Genomic DNA, 20,327 nt, shown 5'->3' on the forward strand with positions numbered 1-20,327 from the left:
TTGCTTAGTGCCGGGTTCAAATCCACCGAGGTACACAGAATGTATAGGTCTGTTGAACTTAACTCACAATGATGCTCATTTCTACGGCAATACTCTGGCAGAAGCTTACATGAAAGTGTGGGATTATAAAAACCAGATACGACCGAAAGTAAGACACGAGAATATACCAATCGTATACCATTGTGATGACAGCCTGTGGCCATTTAACAACACCGACTATACAACAACAACAACACCATCATCTTGGACAACAGCGTCAACACGTACACGAACCACAACTACTACTACCACTACTACAACTCCAACAACTACAACACCAACAACTACAACACCAACAACTACAACACCAACAACAACAAGTTGGGTATGGAGAACAACAACACCAACAACAAGATGGGAGTGGAAAACAACGACAAGCAGTGGTGATAGTAATATCTGTAAGTATTTCATTTATCCACTCCTTTAATGAATGCATGTCTGTTTACGATATATATGTATCATATACAATACAGGATTTTATATAATTTATTACAAAATCTGTTGATTCACTTATTTTTTCTTCTCAACAAGAGCCACGCCTGTTACTTATTTCCTTCCAAGTATTTTACATCAATAATCTCAACATATAACTAAGTGGTTGAGAGGCAGAGGCAGAGGCAGAGTAGAGCGAAAGATTAAATGTCTTGTATTTAATAATGTATCTTTACTTTCTAAATTCAAATTCTCTTTGGATCAACTTTGGGTTTCACCATTCCGGTGCAGATAAAATAAGACCTGTGCCACGTGTCTAAAGTTTCATTTATAAGCTAAAGTCATTGAAAAGAAGAAATGTTAAACCAACAATGGCAGAGAAAAATGTGTGTCGATGCTAGAAATCATTATGTAATCAGTATTACAGCTATGCATATCCTTAAAGCAAAACTAAGGACACGATTCCCCTACTTTTCTTATTTATAATATGTTTCTGATTTATAGCATTATCACATTCTAATTCGCAACATCCCTATAATCTTAATTACGAAGTTCCTGAAATTAGTTTCATGAACCTCAATATTTTCGTGCATATTATTATCCACGAGAAAACCAATAATTAATATATTTATGCTTCATGTGATATTATATGAACCTTCTAAACTAGTTTGCAAGCATTCTTCACTATGGATGATAAAGCTAAAATTTGAAACATCGTTTATTCGGCTATAGGTTCACTTCAAAATGAAATACATGTGCATTTTAATATATATTGGAAAAATTACTAAAATATACCCCACTCACCCATCTTTTTCGTACCATTAAATCACTCCATAATGTTTCCTTAAATTATATCTGATAAATCATACAAGATATAACATTTTTGCATCTCGTTTTTCTTTTTTCATTCCAGTTTGTAAAGTCGATAACTCTTGTGTAATCCCATCGAGATGTAGCTGTTCATACATGGAAAAGAAACCTTGCATGCAACTGTGCTCCCGATACGCCATATGTATTTACGGACAATATTTCGTTTTAAATTGCGGTTCTGGATTTAGATACAACCACCAACTGAAGCAGTGTGTTCGAGGATACTGCTCACACAGATACTTATCAAAGATATAGATTTCACACAAAATTACCGTTAATAATACCGTCACTTTCACATCCAACATTTGCTGTTAATATCAGAAATGTTGTTAGTCTTATTTATACGAAACCTATCGTCTATTATTTAAATTAGTTGTTGTGTTTTTGTACTAAGTAACCAACAACAAATACATTAGTTTAGCTGTGCTAAACTGCCTTATAATCACCATAACCCCAAAATGATATATTATTTAATATTTATGTCAAGTTGTCACCACATCCGGTTTTGAGTGAGGTTAATGACTACATTACACATACACACATACTTTGTATGTGTCTATATATACATGTATGTATACACATACACATCCATCCATCCATCCATCCATCCATCCATCCATCCATGCATACATACATACATACATACATACATACATATACATACATACATACATACATACTTGCATATACATATGCATACTCACATGTGGTACATATTTATCTATTCATTCTCCTTGATGTCGACGATGATCATAGTTTATTTCTAAACTGTCGTTATTTTTATGACGAAATGCTGTGATCTGTAACAGAAGATCATTGATGCTGATCTTCGAAAATTATATTAACATTACATTCATACATATTTCACCCATTTTTCGTTCTGACGATGTAGCTCCATATCTTTAAAATCCATCCATTTCTTTGAGAAAGGCATTAAAGATGCATCTTCATATTTACCAATGATATCACACCCACACCACCGCAGAAATATTTGGGCATCAGGCCTCTTTTTCACTGACAATAAGAGCTATATATTTTAAACTATATAACTTTATGTTACGAACGATGATAATTGTACTTGTTATAAACAATATCCCTTTGTTGTAAATGTCATATGTGATTATTGTTAAATAATAAATTATTTATTTCACGAATTATTTGCCTTATTGTTTATACTTACTTCACCGAATCTCATAAAGCAGACTTTGCGCCGATATAAAAAAAATGTTATTGTTATCGTGTAAGAGAAGTTACTGTATAGTTTCACGTTTTTAATAGTTTACGACGTGGTTATTTCGCCTAGAAAGCTTTATTTAATCCCAGATCAGTCTTGATCAAACTGATTAGGGATTAAACAATAACAAGCACTGTATATTACTAATTGAATCATCACATAAAAGACTTGATGTGCAACAAATTCCGAATAGATGTTAAAAGGTTCAGGCAACCAGCTCAGTAACAAAAGTGATTGAAATGATTGTATGAGTAACTCGGGGGTGCATACTAGTCTCACTTGGGTATGCATCTGCCTAGAAAGCGCAACACAACAGACAACAATTGATTTTTACATCATGTCCACAGGAAAAGAAACACATTATAAGCTTCTATTCATTCAGAATTCCTTAATTATGGAAGAGAGTGATTCTGAAATCTAGATATTCATTATTATATTTTAAAAAGCGGTATAGACGTACGATATTAATAAAAAAAAATCTATTGTTTTTACTGGAGTTTTTGGGGATTTTTTGGGGGGGGGTGGTTGTAATAGCAGTTAGTACTCAGGAAACATTTTCATAAGACAGAGAAGGAAAATCATCATTTCAAATGCAATAGTATTATTCAGATCTAAAATCGTTAAAACAATGATTTTAAAACGTACTTCTTTTAGATATATCCACCATAAATTAAACTTCCCTGGTCTTTATATTTTGGAAATTTGGACATGGTTTGGAAATATGGATATGGCCAGTATCCAAATTTGGATATGGTTAATGCTCGATTTGAGGAAAAAGTGAATTGTGAATACTGAGTACTTAACGCAAGGTCTGGCAATATCTAAAATGACTTTCAACTGATTTATAAAGATTCACTCGCAAAAGGTTTCTTCTCCCCATTTCTTCTGTACCTTCTGCTCTTTTGAACTAGCAAGCTACATACAATGTACCTCTGAAATAAACTAATATACTCGCCTTTCCATCTCTCAACATTCTTATTTCTTTCCACTCACCTCCCAAAACTCTGCATGTGGCACATTTTGCTATCACTTTTCTCGCAAACAGCATCCTTCGGATTTCACTCACTATCTACGTTTTTCCTATTGGCCTCAACGTTATAACTTATCATTATGGGAAGGCCTGCAAAATCCAGGACGCTAACTCACATCCTCAGTAAACGTGTTTTTAATGCGCAGTAGGGATGAGTTTAAATGGAAAATATATGCTGTATATGAGTTTAAATGGAAAATATATGCTGTAAGTTCAAAGTAGAAGACGTCTTTGTAGTAGCAACAGAAGAGACATAAAACGCACAAGTCATCGATGTAGGCTATTCCCCATGGACGAGTGAGAATGTGAGAAGTTGTTGTAGTAACAAAAAAAAAAGAGGGAGATGACATACAAGTTACTGGCGTTACTATTCCTCGTGTGGATGTGGGAGTTAGATGCATCGTACACTTATTGAATACATATATCATAGTTTTGGAACGGTCTCGTGTTTACAGATGTAGGTTCGAGTTCCACAGACAGCCGTTGATTATTTCTATTTCCAGGCTTTTTTAACCCAATATTTACAGGCTATTATTCATAGCTTTATTTCGAGATTCACCGTTCCAAAAACAATTATTTCACGTTCAGGTGAAATAGTTATATATGTGTGTGTATGTGGGTACATTACACACACATATATACATACATGCATACATACATACATACATACACACATACATACATACATACACACATACATACATACATACATACATACATACGTACATACATACATACATACATACATACATACATACAACTAATAAGCACTACAAGACTGTCATGTAATACAACAAACTACAATTCTTACACGTTTTCAAGAAGAGCATCCTTAACAACCCCAGAATATGAAAACTTGGTCCCATCATCTCAGTTTTAAAGCTTAACAAAAAACTTAACAAGAACAAGAGTCGTATCATACAGATACATCACCGTCTATGAACAATCTCAACTATTCGGGCTAACATACCTGTACTCAACACCTCCTTAACTTTTCAGCATTTAAGCAGCCAATATCTGCCTAAACTTTTTATGTGACTTATGTTCAAATCGGCCAGATATGGGCTCTCACAGCTACCCTACAATGTCATTTTTAAAATAAACAGTCACATCATCAAAATCTCGAAGATACGAGATAATGCATGATTAATTCAAAAGTTATGTGAATAAATATGCATTGCACTTGGCAAAATGATCTGAATGCTAAATGGTTAAGAAACAACACAAAGTGTTCTATATTTAAGAGTTGAGAAATTATATACATTATTTACATTATTTACAATTGACTGATATTTGTCCTCATCTTTGTTGTTAACACAACGTTTCAGCTGATATACCCTCTAGCCTTCATCAGGTGTCTAGGGGAAATTTCGACCTGGGTTCCAGCAGGCAAGGGAAATGCTACAAGTGGTGATGAACAAGTCTGACTACTCGAAAAAACTAGCAAGTCTTATAAGTGATGGTAGCTATAGCAAAGTAAAGAAAGACCCTACTTTGAAAACAGAGAGCAAGTTGTCACAGATCTTGATCAAGAACAAGGATCACTTTGCACCAATGAAGTACAGACAACTGACTCAACACTACAGCAAACTACCACACGTGTACGGTCTTCCTAAGATTCACGAGGATGGTATTCCATTAAGAGCTATAGTGAGCTGTAGCGGTTCAGCATGTCATCCACTGAGCTGCTTCCTTGTGGATATAATCAGTCCATTAGCAGAAAAGTCAACATCGTATGTGAAGAATTCCACCCACTGAATCCAACCAGATGGTGAGTCTAGTCTGTTCACCAAAGTCTCAACTGGTGAGGCACTATCGGTGATTCAAGAAAAACTAGTGACAGACACCCATCTAAAAGAACGTACTAGTATACCACTAAGAAATTTGATGGAAATGTTGACCTTCTGTATAGAAACTACCTACTTCAGTATGGACACTGATATATATCGACAAAAAGTGGGTTTAGCTATGGGTTCACCATTATCACCAATAATAGCCAATATATACATGGAATACATTGAGAATTTGGCTTTAGGATCAACACCACTAAAACCAACCCTATGGCCGCGATACGTTGATGACACCTTTATACTCTAGCTCCACCAGGAAGATGTCCAAGTGTTGTTAGATCATGTGAACTCAATAAAGCCATCCATACAGTTCACAATGGAAAAAGAAAAAAACAATCAACTAGCATTCTTGGACGTATTAATAACACGCACCAAGGATGGATTCAGAACATGCGTATACCGCAAACCGACCTTCACTGAACGATACCTCAACTTCACAACTCCCATCACCACCACCAACAACAACATCGAAAAATACCTTAGAAAAGAGAACCCAGGTTCGAAATTTCCCCAAGACACCTGATAAAGGCTAGATGGTATATCAGCTGAAACGTTGAGGTCAGCTGAAACGTTAAGGACAAAATAAGGACAAATATCCGTCAATTGTAAATAACGAGTACAAAGTGTTGCTTAATTAACTACATCCTATGTCATCTAATTTGTGTAGTATAATCTGTGCAGTATACAAGGACCTAACTACCGGAACGTGTGATTTCTCGAATTTGGTACACTTGCTTTTGTATAACTTGTCTCTAGACAATCTCTCACAACCTTATATGAAGATAAGATTACACTCACATTCTCCCATCATTCTTTAATAACAGTTGCGTAATTACTTCAAACTTTCATCAATTACCTAGATAGCTGGTTGCAAAACAACTGTAGACCAACCAAACTCATTACCTTCCCGACCTGCAACACCCGAGGACATTAAATACAACCAATCATCACATTCGAAAACATAACTAAAACACTGAAAACAAATATACTAGTATCTATCAATCTCTATCTCTCTCTCTTCATATATATACAAGCTTGCTTCCCTACACATGGTTCTGGGTTCAGTCCCATTGCGTAGCAACTTAGGCAAGTGTGTTCTACTGTAGACTCAGGCCGACCAAAGCCTTGCGAGTGGATTTGGTAGATGGAAACAGAAAGACGCCCGTTGTGTGTGTGTGTGTGTGTGTGTGTGTGTGTGTGCGTGTTTGTGTGTTGAAGCAAATAGGAGAAAAAGAACGCTTAGTAAGAGCATATATATTTTTTAATCGGTTGTAAAGTTACATAAGTGGCTCAAGATCTGTGAGTTTGTCATACAAGAGACTCTCGGCTCATTTTAAGTTAACCCTGTAACCTGTCCTTCTGGAGTTTCCCCACATGTGATCGATTTTTCTCAAACAAGGTTAAAAAAACTGAATAAAGGATAAAGATATCTCGTTGTGACAGAGGAAACATGATAATATGCGATTAGCTGAACATACAAATCGGCTTTTGGCCAAGGTCAACAGAAAAGAACACCAGGGTGAAGGAGAAGGGTGAGCAAAAGTCTGTGTATGTAGAAGAAGGAAAAGAGAAAGAGAAAGAGAAAACGAGATGTTCTCTTTCGCATACCTGCGTGTAAAAACAATTTTTCTTGTTAATGAACAGACACTTCTACAGTGACAAAAAACATTATTATATATTCCCCAGATTAATGTAAATCCCATTTAATACACAACCTGTTCATTCTGATGCATAACTGTAGATTCCTTCGATACAATGTAAACAGAGATAACCAAAGAAGAAATAACAGCAATTATCGAAATAGTGAGTCATTGTTACACATTCATATCTATGTGTATACGTGTATCCCCACTCTTGGCACTATTTTGTTAGTGAATAGTACAACTGTGTGTAAAGTATATAATGTATTACTACGCTGAAGGTCGAGTCCGTGTAACATGTAAAGCAAATAAACACGTAACAATAACAATGGTTTTCATTTGGTTGTCTATCCCATTAGAACCCGAACTACACACAACATGGTGGCAGCGGTAAATAATTAATCGGGAACTGTGCCTTTACAACGAAACAGAAACACAACGAACGAGGAATTAACAAACGAAATATCGCTTCGTCTTCGGACAACAAACACGACGATCCAAGATGGCGACCCCCGTCGCCGTACAGATGAATCTACATCCGATTATGAACTGGGATTCTAGTGATGTCGTAGAAGCATTTAAAAAATTCAAACAAAAAACTCAACTAGCTTTCAAAAGTTTCCTGAAAGGCACAACTGACGATGAGAAGGTAAGCTATATCCTTCTATGGTCAGGTAATAAAGGAATAGACCTATTCAATAGCTGGGATATGTCAGAATCGGACTGCAATAACCCAGACACACTTCTTGAGAAATTTGAAAGGCACCTAGAGCCCAGGTCGAACCATAGAATTCACAGATACGAATTCCAGGGCCTGAAACAAGACCCACAAGAAACAATTGACAATTTCCTGTCAAGACTGAAAAATATTGCAGAGAAATCAAATTCAAAGACAGGGAGGAGAGAATTGTAGACCAATTAATATGGGGGTGTGCCCACAAAGAAGTACAAAAATCACTAATAGGTAAGGACGCTCTCCAGTTGGTAGAAGCAGTAGACACTGCAAGAGCATTCGAAGCCACTACCAAACAGATGGCCTCACTTAATTACGAACAAGCTCACTTGGTAGCAGTGTAGATACTGTATCTAGGCACAGGACACATACCCACAAACAAAGAACATGCCAGTACTGTGGTACAGAGCATGAATTTAATAACCGGAAAAAATGTCCTGCATTCGGTACACACTGCAAATGATGTGGAAAAATTAACCACTGGAAAAAAATGTGTAGATTAACAAAATCCCAGAAAGACAAGCCCCAATTTTTAAAGAGGAGCAGAAATAGAAGAGATATACATGCACAACAACAGGAACAAAACACCCCAGAGGAGGAATTCTTGGTAGTCGGCATAATAAATGTGCATGAGATGGGAAAGGACGACCGGAAGAAAGAAGATGAGGCATACACGACAATAAGAATTCAAAAGAAGGCCGGAAGGAAAAGAACAAACATAGACTTAAGGCTGAAGATAGACACTGGGGCCCAGAGTGATATCTTGCCTGTCAGCTTATACAAGAAGATGTTCCCAGAAAATATGACAGAAGAGGATAGGGTCAGGAAAGGAATCCTCACACCAAGTGATGTGGTTCTCACTGCGTACGGAGGAACCAGGATTCCACAACTGGGTAAAACAACTATCACAGGGACACACAAAGTAAAAATAATTAAGTGTTCTTTTTATGTCACAAGAACAGAAGGGCCAGCAATTCTTGGACTCAATACCTGCAAAAATTTAAATATTGTGTCGGTCAATGGTGAAGTGAAAGCAGCTCCAAGCAGGATTGACAGTGATATGCCTATCAAAGACCGACCACCAATCACAAACAAACAGGAGATGGAAGGACTAAGCATAAAGGTCCACCACATTGTAAATGTGACAACCACAAAGCTTGCGGAAATCAAAGAGGAGACCAGCAAAGATGAAGAACATCAGCTCCTTACACAGATGGTGATTCAGGGGTGGCCAGAAAAGAGACATCAGGTACAGCCCCTAATTCGTGAATATTGGGCCATCCATAATGATATATCAGTGGAGGATGGAATCCTGATGGCTGGATCCCGAATAATTATACCCAAGTCAATGCAAGAAGAGATTCTTGACAAGATCCACCAAGGGCATCTCGGAATGGAAAAATGCAAGCTCCGAGCCAAGTCAGCAGTATATTGAGTAGGCATGTACAAATACATAGAAAAGAGAGTTTCTACATGCCACATCTGTCAAAAGTACAGAAACTCACAACAAAAGGAAGAAATGATATCTAGTGACATCCCAAGAAGGCCATGGCAAACTATTGGAGTAGATCTGCTCACAGAGGGCCAAGAATGGTATTTGATAATGGCCTGCTACTACTCCAAATTTCCATTTGTGAGAAAAGTGAAAGACCTGACAGCCAAAACAATCACCACAGTAGCTCGAGGACTTCTAGCAGAGCAAGGAATACCAGAGCAGATCATATGTGATAATGGAACCCAGTTCACATCACAAGAATTCAAAAAGCTTGCCGATGAGTATGGGTTCAATATTACAACTTCATCTCCACACTACCCCAAAGGCCATGGGTTTATAGAAAGACAGGTGCAGACAGTGAAGAGAACACTAGTCAAATGCCGAGAGACTAAGGAAGACCCACACCTGGCACTTCTGTCCCTACGAGCGACACCACTGAGAGCTGATATGAAATCCCCAGCAGAATTGCTGAATGGCAGGAAGTACAAAACTACCCTGCCAACTAAAATCCAACCTCCTATTGACCAGGAAGAGACAAGGGCAAAGCTAGCAGCCACTCAAGAACAATCACAGAGGTATTACAACAAACATGCACAATATTTACCTGAGATACTTGGAGGACAACATGTGCATACTTAAGATCCCATAACTAAAACATGGATCCCAGCACAGGTTGTCAGTAGAGCTGAAACTCCAAGATCATATATAATAGAAACGGAATCTGGTAGGCAGCTGAGACGCAACAGGGCCCACATCCGCCCAACACCAGAGCTGTTGAGGACAACGTGTACTACACCTGCTGCATTAGTGACAACACCCACAGAATCATCACCCCAACGTGCACCAACCACCTATCAGCAGTCCAACAACACACCTCAGACACCGGTGCGAAGCACAAGATCCACCAGATGGAGAAAGAACATTCTGCCACCGGTTCGATACCGTTAAAGAAAAAAAAAGAAAATGAAAAGAGAAGTATCTAATTCAGCTAGACTACAAAGCAGAGGCAGAATAATCTCACGACCTCTGCTGTAGGATTGCCACCTCAGGCTGACAATCCATAGAGCAAGGGAGACTACTCATAATTGTCTTCACTGCCAAAAGACCCCTTTATTTTTTTTCAAGAAGGAATGTTACACATTCATATCTATGTGTATACGTGCATCCCCACTCTTGGCACTATTTTGTTAGTGAATAGTACAAACTGTGTGTAAAGTGTATAACGTATTACTACGCTGAAGGTCGAGTCCGTGTAACATGTAAAGCAAATAAACACGTAACAATAACAATGGTTTTCATTTGGTTGTCTATCCCATTAGAACCCAAACTACACACAACAGTCATGTCCCTTGGGAGACTAATGCAAGAGTAACTGTCTTATAACAATCCACTGCAATTGAAAAACAACGGCGAAACTGTATTCTTATATCGGCTCAATAGAGATCCCAATTAAAAGCCAACCATATCAACACATCAACTCTTTCAAGCAAGTCACAAAGAAAACACTACATGGCTTTTGCAGCACATTTGACAAAAAGAAAAATATGTTGTATGTACGAGGACTATGTAGACCTCAGTTATACTGAAACATTGTATAAACAGGGAAGATGGGTCTGTTGATCACATCTCGTCGTTCGTCCGACTACATAAGACTACTGAATCAAGCCTGACTCGGCACCACACACAAATAGTGTTCAGGAAATGTGTCTACAGGAAATGTGGATCTGAGTCCTTCAGACTGCCTTCGACTTTTCTATCTAAAAGGAATTATTCAGTGCAATATTTACGTGCTGTTATTCCTAACATTGTGTATGCCTCGAGGTGTATTATTCCATGTACACATACACACACGCACACGCATGTACACATACACACACACAAACACACGCACACACACACACACACATGACAGAAGTAAATATACGCCCTTATAATCATTAAAATATATTTAAATCTGAAATTATATATTCAAATTATTTATTAATTATTATAATGTGAATATCTAATATTTAGTAGATATGCCCTTTTCATTTTTCAGTGCAAGGATTCTATAAAGCATGCTACTGATCAGATGACGAATATTCTTTTAGGGAATTTCCTGTCAAGTTTCATGCAATTTCAGTAATGAGGCAAAACACAAGACACACGTGTGGAAAAGCTAAAGTTAGAAAATAAAACAGGAAATAATAGCTCAAAGGAAAGACATAAATAGCGTGAGAAAAACAAAACAAAAGCGAGAAATCCACATTTGGCTCATAAACTATGTCAAATTTATGGCCACTCTCTAAAACAAGAACTATTGTTTTGAAATTCGCTTCTTCCTAAACTTATTCACGTGTTTCGCACGCGACAAAAGCAAACATAATTTGCAATTGATAATAAAATAAGCAATAAATAAATTAATAAATAAGAAGAGAGACTAAAGGAAAGGTAAAATCGAGTTCCATATAAATATCATCGATTTTTACAGAAACATCATTCGAGAAACGAACTTTGACTTGAAACAAATTAATCAGAGGTGAGTGAAGAACAGTTTCTAGTTATATTTCCTTTACAGTGATTCTTTTTTTTTTTTGGTGGGGTGGGGAGACAAAGGTCGTTTCGCTTTTTGCTTTTTTGTTGTTTTTGTTTTTACCTGGAAGCTTATAATTTTCATCAATCAGAATCATAGTTTACACACTGTAGTGAAGTGAACCGCTATGAACGGAGAACTCTAGTTTGAAACATGGTATCTACGTGACATTTCTAGAAACTTAAGAGAAATTGAAATAACAAACGACTTACATCTAAATTTTACAATGAAGAAATTATCTTTCTCTCTTCTTCGTGGATAGGCAAGAACTCAGAGCATTAGATTTCACAATTTTTGCGTTAAGTCAAACTTAACGATTTACTTCTTTTTGAGACATCTAACCGTTGACCAGTGATGACAGTATACGAATAGCCAGTCCATTGACTGAACATCTGCAATTTCCTTGTTTCGTTGCATCCTCTCTCTCTATATATATATGTGTGTGTGTGTATGTGTGTGTGTATGTGCGCGCGCCTGAAATTTACAAGCAGAATTTAATAGCTTGATGCGTGCATGTTTTTAAATTGTTGACTATTCTGGTTGAGGCCCAATTGACAACGCAAGGCTATAGAATTGCAAACATCAAGAGACATTAAATACCTTCAGTTCCTTGATTGAATTGGTCTTGTACCATAACCATTATCTTTTAAGTATCACAATGAAATAAATTCCAGTGGTATGAGGTCCTGTGAACGCGTAAAAAATTCTTCTGAACCTCTTCGTCCAAACCACCTCCCCGGCAAAATCGCATCAAGATAGGTCCTTACATTACTATGTTAGTGTGGGGACACTCGCCGTCTTACTGGAAATGGAATTTCACACTTTCAAAATACTTCTGAATGCTTGGCATGACAAATTGTTGCAGCAAGTTCAAGTAAATTGGACCACTCACAGTACCATAAAACAAAAATGGTCAAATTAATCATACTATAAACCCTAATAAATTAACCTGCTTTTCTATAAAATGCAGATTCTCAGATCCGCAGTAAGTGCAATCGTGACACTTAATTACGCCAATTAATTTAAATGTAACATCATCACTCAGGACAATTTTGTAGGAAAGTGTGCATCTTCTACGCATCTTGGCAAGTGTCACTCACAAAACAACACTTTTCGGCCCGAATCGGCTTCAATGAGAGCATGACAGCGCTTCAAAATGCGATGAACACTCGGTTTTGAAATTTCTATTGAACTCTAGCAATACGTTTTGAGTACACTATCGTGCTTTGTATCCGCGGTCTTCTGGAACGTTTCTTGTGGACATTCTGAGCAGTTTTATCTGCTTCAGACTTATCTCTAATTCGAGGGACAGTACATCGTGTTTGAAACTCTCTACTAAACTGTCTTTGCATATTGGATTGAGTTTTACAAACTTTCAGTTGCACTTTAGAGTAAATTTCCTTTTTTCAAGGCTTAGTCTGGTTCTTTTCATAATTTCAAAGCTTTAAATCTCAAAAGAAATAAAATTAGGTGAGCTTTCAGGTGTTGAAGTGTGTATACATTTTGAGACATGCTACAAGTGTATATATATATATATATATAATATATATATATATATATATATATATATATATATATATATATATATATATATATATATATATATATATATATATATATATATATATATATACAACATATGTGTGTATCTATTTATACTTCTAATCTTTATTTGCAGAGAACCATAATGAGGTATTTAATCTTGATTCTAACGCTGACCGTGACCGTTGTTTGTGCAGATGATTTTAACATAATAAAATCATTCACAAAATGTTACAAGAATTTCCAAAACAATGCTTTTGAATCGAACAAGAGGCAGGAGTGGCAGAAATACTGTTTGGATAACAACCCTTATGTTCGGAAACGTTTTGGAGGTTGGGTTAACCAAATTCCAAACATTCATGACTATAATAATATGGGAGATGGTCCAAAGCCTATTAGGTCAAAGCAGGTCAGAAAGGAATATAGAATGCTCACTACAAAAGAGAGAAACGATTTCCATCACGCCATTAATCTATTAAAACAAGATACGGTAAGTTCTTTAGTTGATATCAGTTAATTAGCAAATTTAATCAACAATTTTTACTGTACTTTATTACAAATTCAGCAAATTTATTAATTTTCTTACACATGAAATTCGACAGTATGTGACCTCATGCAATGTCCCAATGGTGTTGGTAACCTAAGTAAGGCGCAACATTTGTAATAAAATAGTAATCAATTATAGAGTTTAATTGTTGCTACAGCCGACGATATTGGAGCTAAAGTAAGGCGGCGAGCTGGAAGAAACGTTAGCACGCCGGGCGAAATGCGTAGCCGTATTTCGTCTGTTCTGAGTTCAAATTCCTCCGAGGTCGACTTTGCCTTTCATCCTTTCGGGGTCGATAAATTAAGTACCAGTTAAGCACTGGGGTCGATGTAATCGACTTAATCCGTTTGTCTGTCCTTGGTTGTCCCCTCTGTGTTTAGCCCCTTGTGGGTAGTAAAGAAATATGTATTTCGTCTATCTTTAAGTTCTGAGCTCAAATTCCGCCGAGGTCGACTTTGCCTTTCATCCTTTCGGAGTCGAAAAATTAAGCACCAGTTGAGTACTGGGGTCAATCTAATCGACTTTCCCATTCCCCCATTATTTCGGGCCTTGTACCTAGAGAAGAAAAGGATATTGAAGCTAGAGTAAGGCGGCGAGCTGGCAAAAACGTTAGCACGCCGGGCGATGCTTAGCGGTATTTCGTATATCTTTACGTTCTGAGTTTAAATTCCGGCGAGATCGACTTTGCCTTTCGTCCTTTCGTGGTCGATAAATTAAGTATCATTCGCGTACTGGCCCCCTCCCCAATAAATTTGGGCCTTCTGCCTACAGCAGAAAAGGATTTTGTAGCTAAATTGTGTGTGTGTGTGTGTGTGTGTGTGTGTGTGTGTGTGTGTAACTTTATAATAACTAATAATGGTCACTTTTTTTTATTTAGAGGTTGAAACCAAATGTTTATGATGCGATCGCCTTCCTCCATTCTGGTCCCACGGTTATAAACGCTCACGCTGGCCCATCTTTTTTAGCTTGGCACAGAATCTACCTTAACATGTAAGTATTTTCTTCCACACGTAAGAATTACTTTTGAACATTATTTATATTTGTTTTTATACCGTATTCTTCGAATATTTTAATACTTCATAAATCTTAGATCGATAATATATATGTTTATATATGTACACATGCACACGCACACGCACACACACACACACACACACACACACACACACACACACACACACACACACACACACAAACACATATTAGTATGTATTTATATAGGTATATATGTATGTATGTATGCATGCATGTATGTAAGTATAATACACCCTAATGACTAAGCCACACGTCTTCACAGAAAAGTCCAGTGGTTACTAATATAAGAATCGAACTCTTTGCTTATTCTTACTTGTCAAATAAGTTCGATGATTTCCTAGAAATTTTTTAACGAGTTCCTTCATATTCATATGAGATGGGAACGGGAAGAAATATACGGCCTCAACATTTAGGATTAACATCTAGCGTTTAGAGACCCAAAGAGCAAGGAAGACTTCAAATTAAGTTTCTAGATTATGTCAATCACAGAGCATTTTGTTCATCTTACACTCAAACATTAGAGCAAGATTACATTTTCTTTACTGATTCTAATGATACGGAGTCATCCATAGCGCCCCCATAATCATAATCACCACTTTAGTTTAATCATATACTCGATCTTTTTCATCATTATCACCACTACCATCATCATCATCGCCATCATCATCATCATCATCATCGCCATCATCATTATCAGCAGCAGCAGCAGCAGCATCGTCATCATCTTCGCTTTATTTATTGTATAATTTTTCTTTTTGTTTTTCATTTCATTTCCTCAGGATGGAAGAAGCTCTTAATACAAAGATGCCAGGAATAACAATTCCGTATTGGGATCCAACACTTGACAGCTCTCTTGATGATCCTCGAGATTCCATTATCTGGACGGATAAATTCTTGGGAAATATTAATGGAATTGTTAATTGTGGTCCGTTTGCTAACTGGAGCACACCAGCTGGGCCTCTGATAAGGAATGGTGGTTTTATTAGTAACTTACCAACTAATCGCGACATAGAAAATATTCTGAGCCGATGGAGACTTGCAGATATCACCGAACCAAATGCGATTATTAAATACAATTTGGAATTTCACCACAATTCTATGCACAATTTTATTGGAGGACATTTAGGTCAACCAGAAACCTCTCCTATGGATCCAGTTTTCTGGCTAATCCACAGCTATATAGATCTTCTTATGAATCGTTTCAATGAGAACCAAAAGAAGCACAATGTCGATCCTGCAACAGATTATCCATTAAATTATGGTTTACCAGTTTATGGTCCTGATCAAAAAATTGTTCTGAAGAATATAACAATCAGAGAAGCATTAAAACAAGCTCAATCTTCTAATTATGTTCCTCTATATGACTACGCTATACTGGAGATGCCATGTTACGAAAATTCAAATTTTCTTCCTTCTCCATATCTAACTTGCCACAAGGGAAGATATCAGACGAAAACTAGAAAATCAGCTGGTTGCAATGCTCTTATTCCCTATCAGAATATGTTTTGTATTAACCGTAAATGTGATCTAAAAGAATGGGCATTTATTCCAGTTGAAGTAATTTACGAACGACCTTTCGAAACGATGAAATTTGGAAATTTCCCGATCAGAAATGGCATACCAGATTTACTGACTGATCTATACGACAATAATATACCCCAAAATATCTCATCTAGTAACTCTACTTGCCGAAGTAAAAAGTGTTGTGGCCCCGCGGGAAGAGTCAGTGTGCAAGCCAGTGGCATCAATTATTTTGGTAACTATGAAGAAATGGTGATAGTTGATCGTAGATTAGCTGTGTCATCGGATATAGCCTACATTGGTATCAGAAGACCTACAACAAACTTCAGTCTGGTATTTACGACAGTTTCAGAACAATGTGGAAGAATATGTCGTCCTTCTTGCTTAGTGCCGGGTTCAAATCCACCGAGGTACACAGAATGTATAGGTCTGTTGAACTTAACTCACAATGATGCTCATTTCTACGGCAATACTCTGGCAGAAGCTTACATGAAAGTGTGGGATTATAAAAACCAGATACGACCGAAAGTAAGACACGAGAATATACCAATCGTATACCATTGTGATGACAGCCTGTGGCCATTTAACAACACCGACTATACAACAACAACACCATCATCTTGGACAACAGCGTCAACACGTACACGAACCACAACTACTACTACCACTACTACAACTCCAACAACTACAACACCAACAACTACAACACCAACAACTACAACACCAACAACTACAACACCAACAACAACAAGTTGGGTATGGAGAACAACAACACCAACAACAAGATGGGAGTGGAAAACAACGACAAGCAGTGGTGATAGTAATATCTGTAAGTATTTCATTTATCCACTCCTTTAATGAATGCATGTCTGTTTACGATATATATGTATCATATACAATACAGGATTTTATATAATTTATTACAAAATCTGTTGATTCACTTATTTTTTCTTCTCAACAAGAGCCCACGCCTGTTACTTATTTCCTTCCAAGTATTTTACATCAATAATCTCAACATATAACTAAGTGGTTGAGAGGCAGAGGCAGAGGCAGTAGAGCGAAAGATTAAATGTCTTGTATTTAATAATGTATCTTTACTTTCTAAATTCAAATTCTCTTTGGATCAACTTTGGGTTTCACCATTCCGGTGCAGATAAAATAAGACCTGTGCCACGTGTCTAAAGTTTCATTTATAAGCTAAAGTCATTGAAAAGAAGAAATGTTAAACCAACAATGGCAGAGAAAAATGTGTGTCGATGCTAGAAATCATTATGTAATCAGTATTACAGCTATGCATATCCTTAAAGCAAAACTAAGGAACACGATTCCCCTACTTTTCTTATTTATAATATATGTTTCTGATTTATAGCATTATCACATTCTAATTCGCAACATCCCTATAATCTTAATTACGAAGTTCCTGAAATTAGTTTCATGAACCTCAATATTTTCGTGCATATTATTATCCACGAGAAAACCAATAATTAATATATTTATGCTTCATGTGATATTATATGAACCTTCTAAACTAGTTTGCAAGCATTCTTCACTATGGATGATAAAGCTAAAATTTGAAACATCGTTTATTCGGCTATAGGTTCACTTCAAAATGAAATACATGTGCATTTTAATATATATTGGAAAAATTACTAAAATATACCCCACTCACCCATCTTTTTCGTACCATTAAATCACTCCATAATGTTTCCTTAAATTATATCTGATAAATTCATATAAGATATAACATTTTTGCATCTCGTTTTTCTTTTTTCATTCCAGTTTGTAAAGTCGATAACTCTTGTGTAATCCCATCGAGATGTAGCTGTTCATACATGGAAAAGAAACCTTGCATGCAACTGTGCTCCCGATACGCCATATGTATTTACGGACAATATTTCGTTTTAAATTGCGGTTCTGGATTTAGATACAACCACCAACTGAAGCAGTGTGTTCGAGGATACTGCTCACACAGATACTTATCAAAGATATAGATTTCACACAAAATTACCGTTAATAATACCGTCACTTTCACATCCAACATTTGCTGTTAATATCAGAAATGTTGTTAGTCTTATTTATACGAAACCTATCGTCTATTATTTAAATTAGTTGTTGTGTTTTTGTACTAAGTAACCAACAACAAATACATTAGTTTAGCTGTGCTAAACTGCCTTATAATCACCATAACCCCAAAATGATATATTATTTAATATTTATGTCAAGTTGTCACCACATCCGGTTTTGAGTGAGGTTAATGACTACATTACACATACACACATACTTTGTATGTGTCTATATATACATGTATGTATACACATACACATCCATCCATCCATCCATCCATCCATCCATCCATGCATACATACATACATACATACATACATACATACATACATACATACATACATACATACTTGCATATACATATGCATACTCACATGTGGTACATATTTATCTATTCATTCTCCTTGATGTCGACGATGATCATAGTTTATTTCTAAACTGTCGTTATTTTTATGACGAAATGCTGTGATCTGTAACAGAAGATCATTGATGCTGATCTTCGAAAATTATATTAACATTACATTCATACATATTTCACCCATTTTTCGTTCTGACGATGTAGCTCCATATCTTTAAAATCCATCCATTTCTTTGAGAAAGGCATTAAAGATGCATCTTCATATTTACCAATGATATCACACCACCACCACCGCAGAAATATTTGGGCATCAGGCCTCTTTTTCACTGACAATAAGAGCTATATATTTTAAACTATATAACTTTATGTTACGAACGATGATAATTGTACTTGTTATAAACAATATCCCTTTGTTGTAAATGTCATATGTGATTATTGTTAAATAATAAATTATTTATTTCACGAATTATTTGCCTTATTGTTTATACTTACTTCACCGAATCTCATAAAGCAGACTTTGCGCCGATATAAAAAAAATGTTATTGTTATCGTGTAAGAGAAGTTACTGTATAGTTTAACGTTCTTAATAGTTTACGACGTGGTTATTTCGCCTAGAAAGCTTTATTTAATCCCAGATCAGTCTTGATCAAACTGATTAGGGATTAAACAATAACAAGCACTGTATATTACTAATTGAATCATCACATAAAAGACTTGATGTGCAACAAATTCCGAATAGATGTTAAAAGGTTCAGGCAACCAGCTCAGTAACAAAAGTGATTGAAATGATTGTATGAGTAACTCGGGGGTGCATACTAGTCTCACTCGGGTATGCATCTGCCTAGAAAGCGCAACACAACAGACAACAATTGATTTTTACATCATGTCCACAGGAAAAGAAACACATTATAAGCTTCTATTCATTCAGAATTCCTTAATTATGGAAGAGAGTGATTCTGAAATCTAAATATTCATTATTATATTTTAAAAAACGGTATAGACGTACGATATTAATAAAAAAAATCTATTGTTTTTACTGGGGTTTTTGGGGATTTTGGGGGGTTTTTTTGTAATAGCAGTTAGTACTCAGGAAACATTTTCATAAGACAGAGAAGGAAAATCATCATTTCAAATGCAATAGTATTATTCTGATCTAAAATCGTTAAAACAATGATTTTAAAACGTACTTCTTTTAGATATATCCACCATAAATTAAACTTCCCTGGTCTTTATATTTTGGAAATTTGGACATGGTTTGGAAATATGGATATGGCCAGTATCCAAATTTGGATATGGTTAATGCTCGATTTGAGGAAAAAGTGAATTGTGAATACTGAGTACTTAACGCAAGGTCTGGCAATATCT

The 20,327-nt window shown here is 36.3% G+C and overlaps 2 protein-coding genes across 2 annotated transcripts in view; both read left to right on the forward strand.

The window, feature by feature from the left end:
- LOC115209318 overlaps positions 1-2,498 on the forward strand; it is a 7,783-nt gene extending 5,285 nt beyond the window's left edge. The window contains 2 exon segments of the mRNA XM_029777661.2: positions 1-437; positions 1,385-2,498. The exon segment at positions 1-437 is cut by the window's left edge and continues 360 nt beyond it. Coding sequence (XP_029633521.2) covers positions 1-437; positions 1,385-1,596 — 649 coding nt within the window. The 3' untranslated portion in view covers positions 1,597-2,498.
- Positions 2,499-11,715: 9,217 nt separating this feature from the next.
- Positions 11,716-19,431, forward strand: LOC115209860. Its single transcript, XM_029778435.2, has 5 exons — positions 11,716-11,841; positions 13,574-13,927; positions 14,862-14,974; positions 15,799-17,369; positions 18,320-19,431. Exons 2-5 carry the CDS (start codon positions 13,583-13,585, stop codon positions 18,529-18,531), a joined length of 2,241 nt encoding a protein of 746 aa, XP_029634295.1. The 5' UTR covers positions 11,716-11,841; positions 13,574-13,582; the 3' UTR covers positions 18,532-19,431.
- Positions 19,432-20,327: the final 896 nt, after the last annotated feature.

The sequence above is a fragment of the Octopus sinensis genome, linkage group LG3 (genome assembly GCF_006345805.1).
Source record: "Octopus sinensis linkage group LG3, ASM634580v1, whole genome shotgun sequence".
Classification (NCBI taxonomy): Eukaryota; Metazoa; Mollusca; class Cephalopoda; order Octopoda; family Octopodidae; genus Octopus; species Octopus sinensis.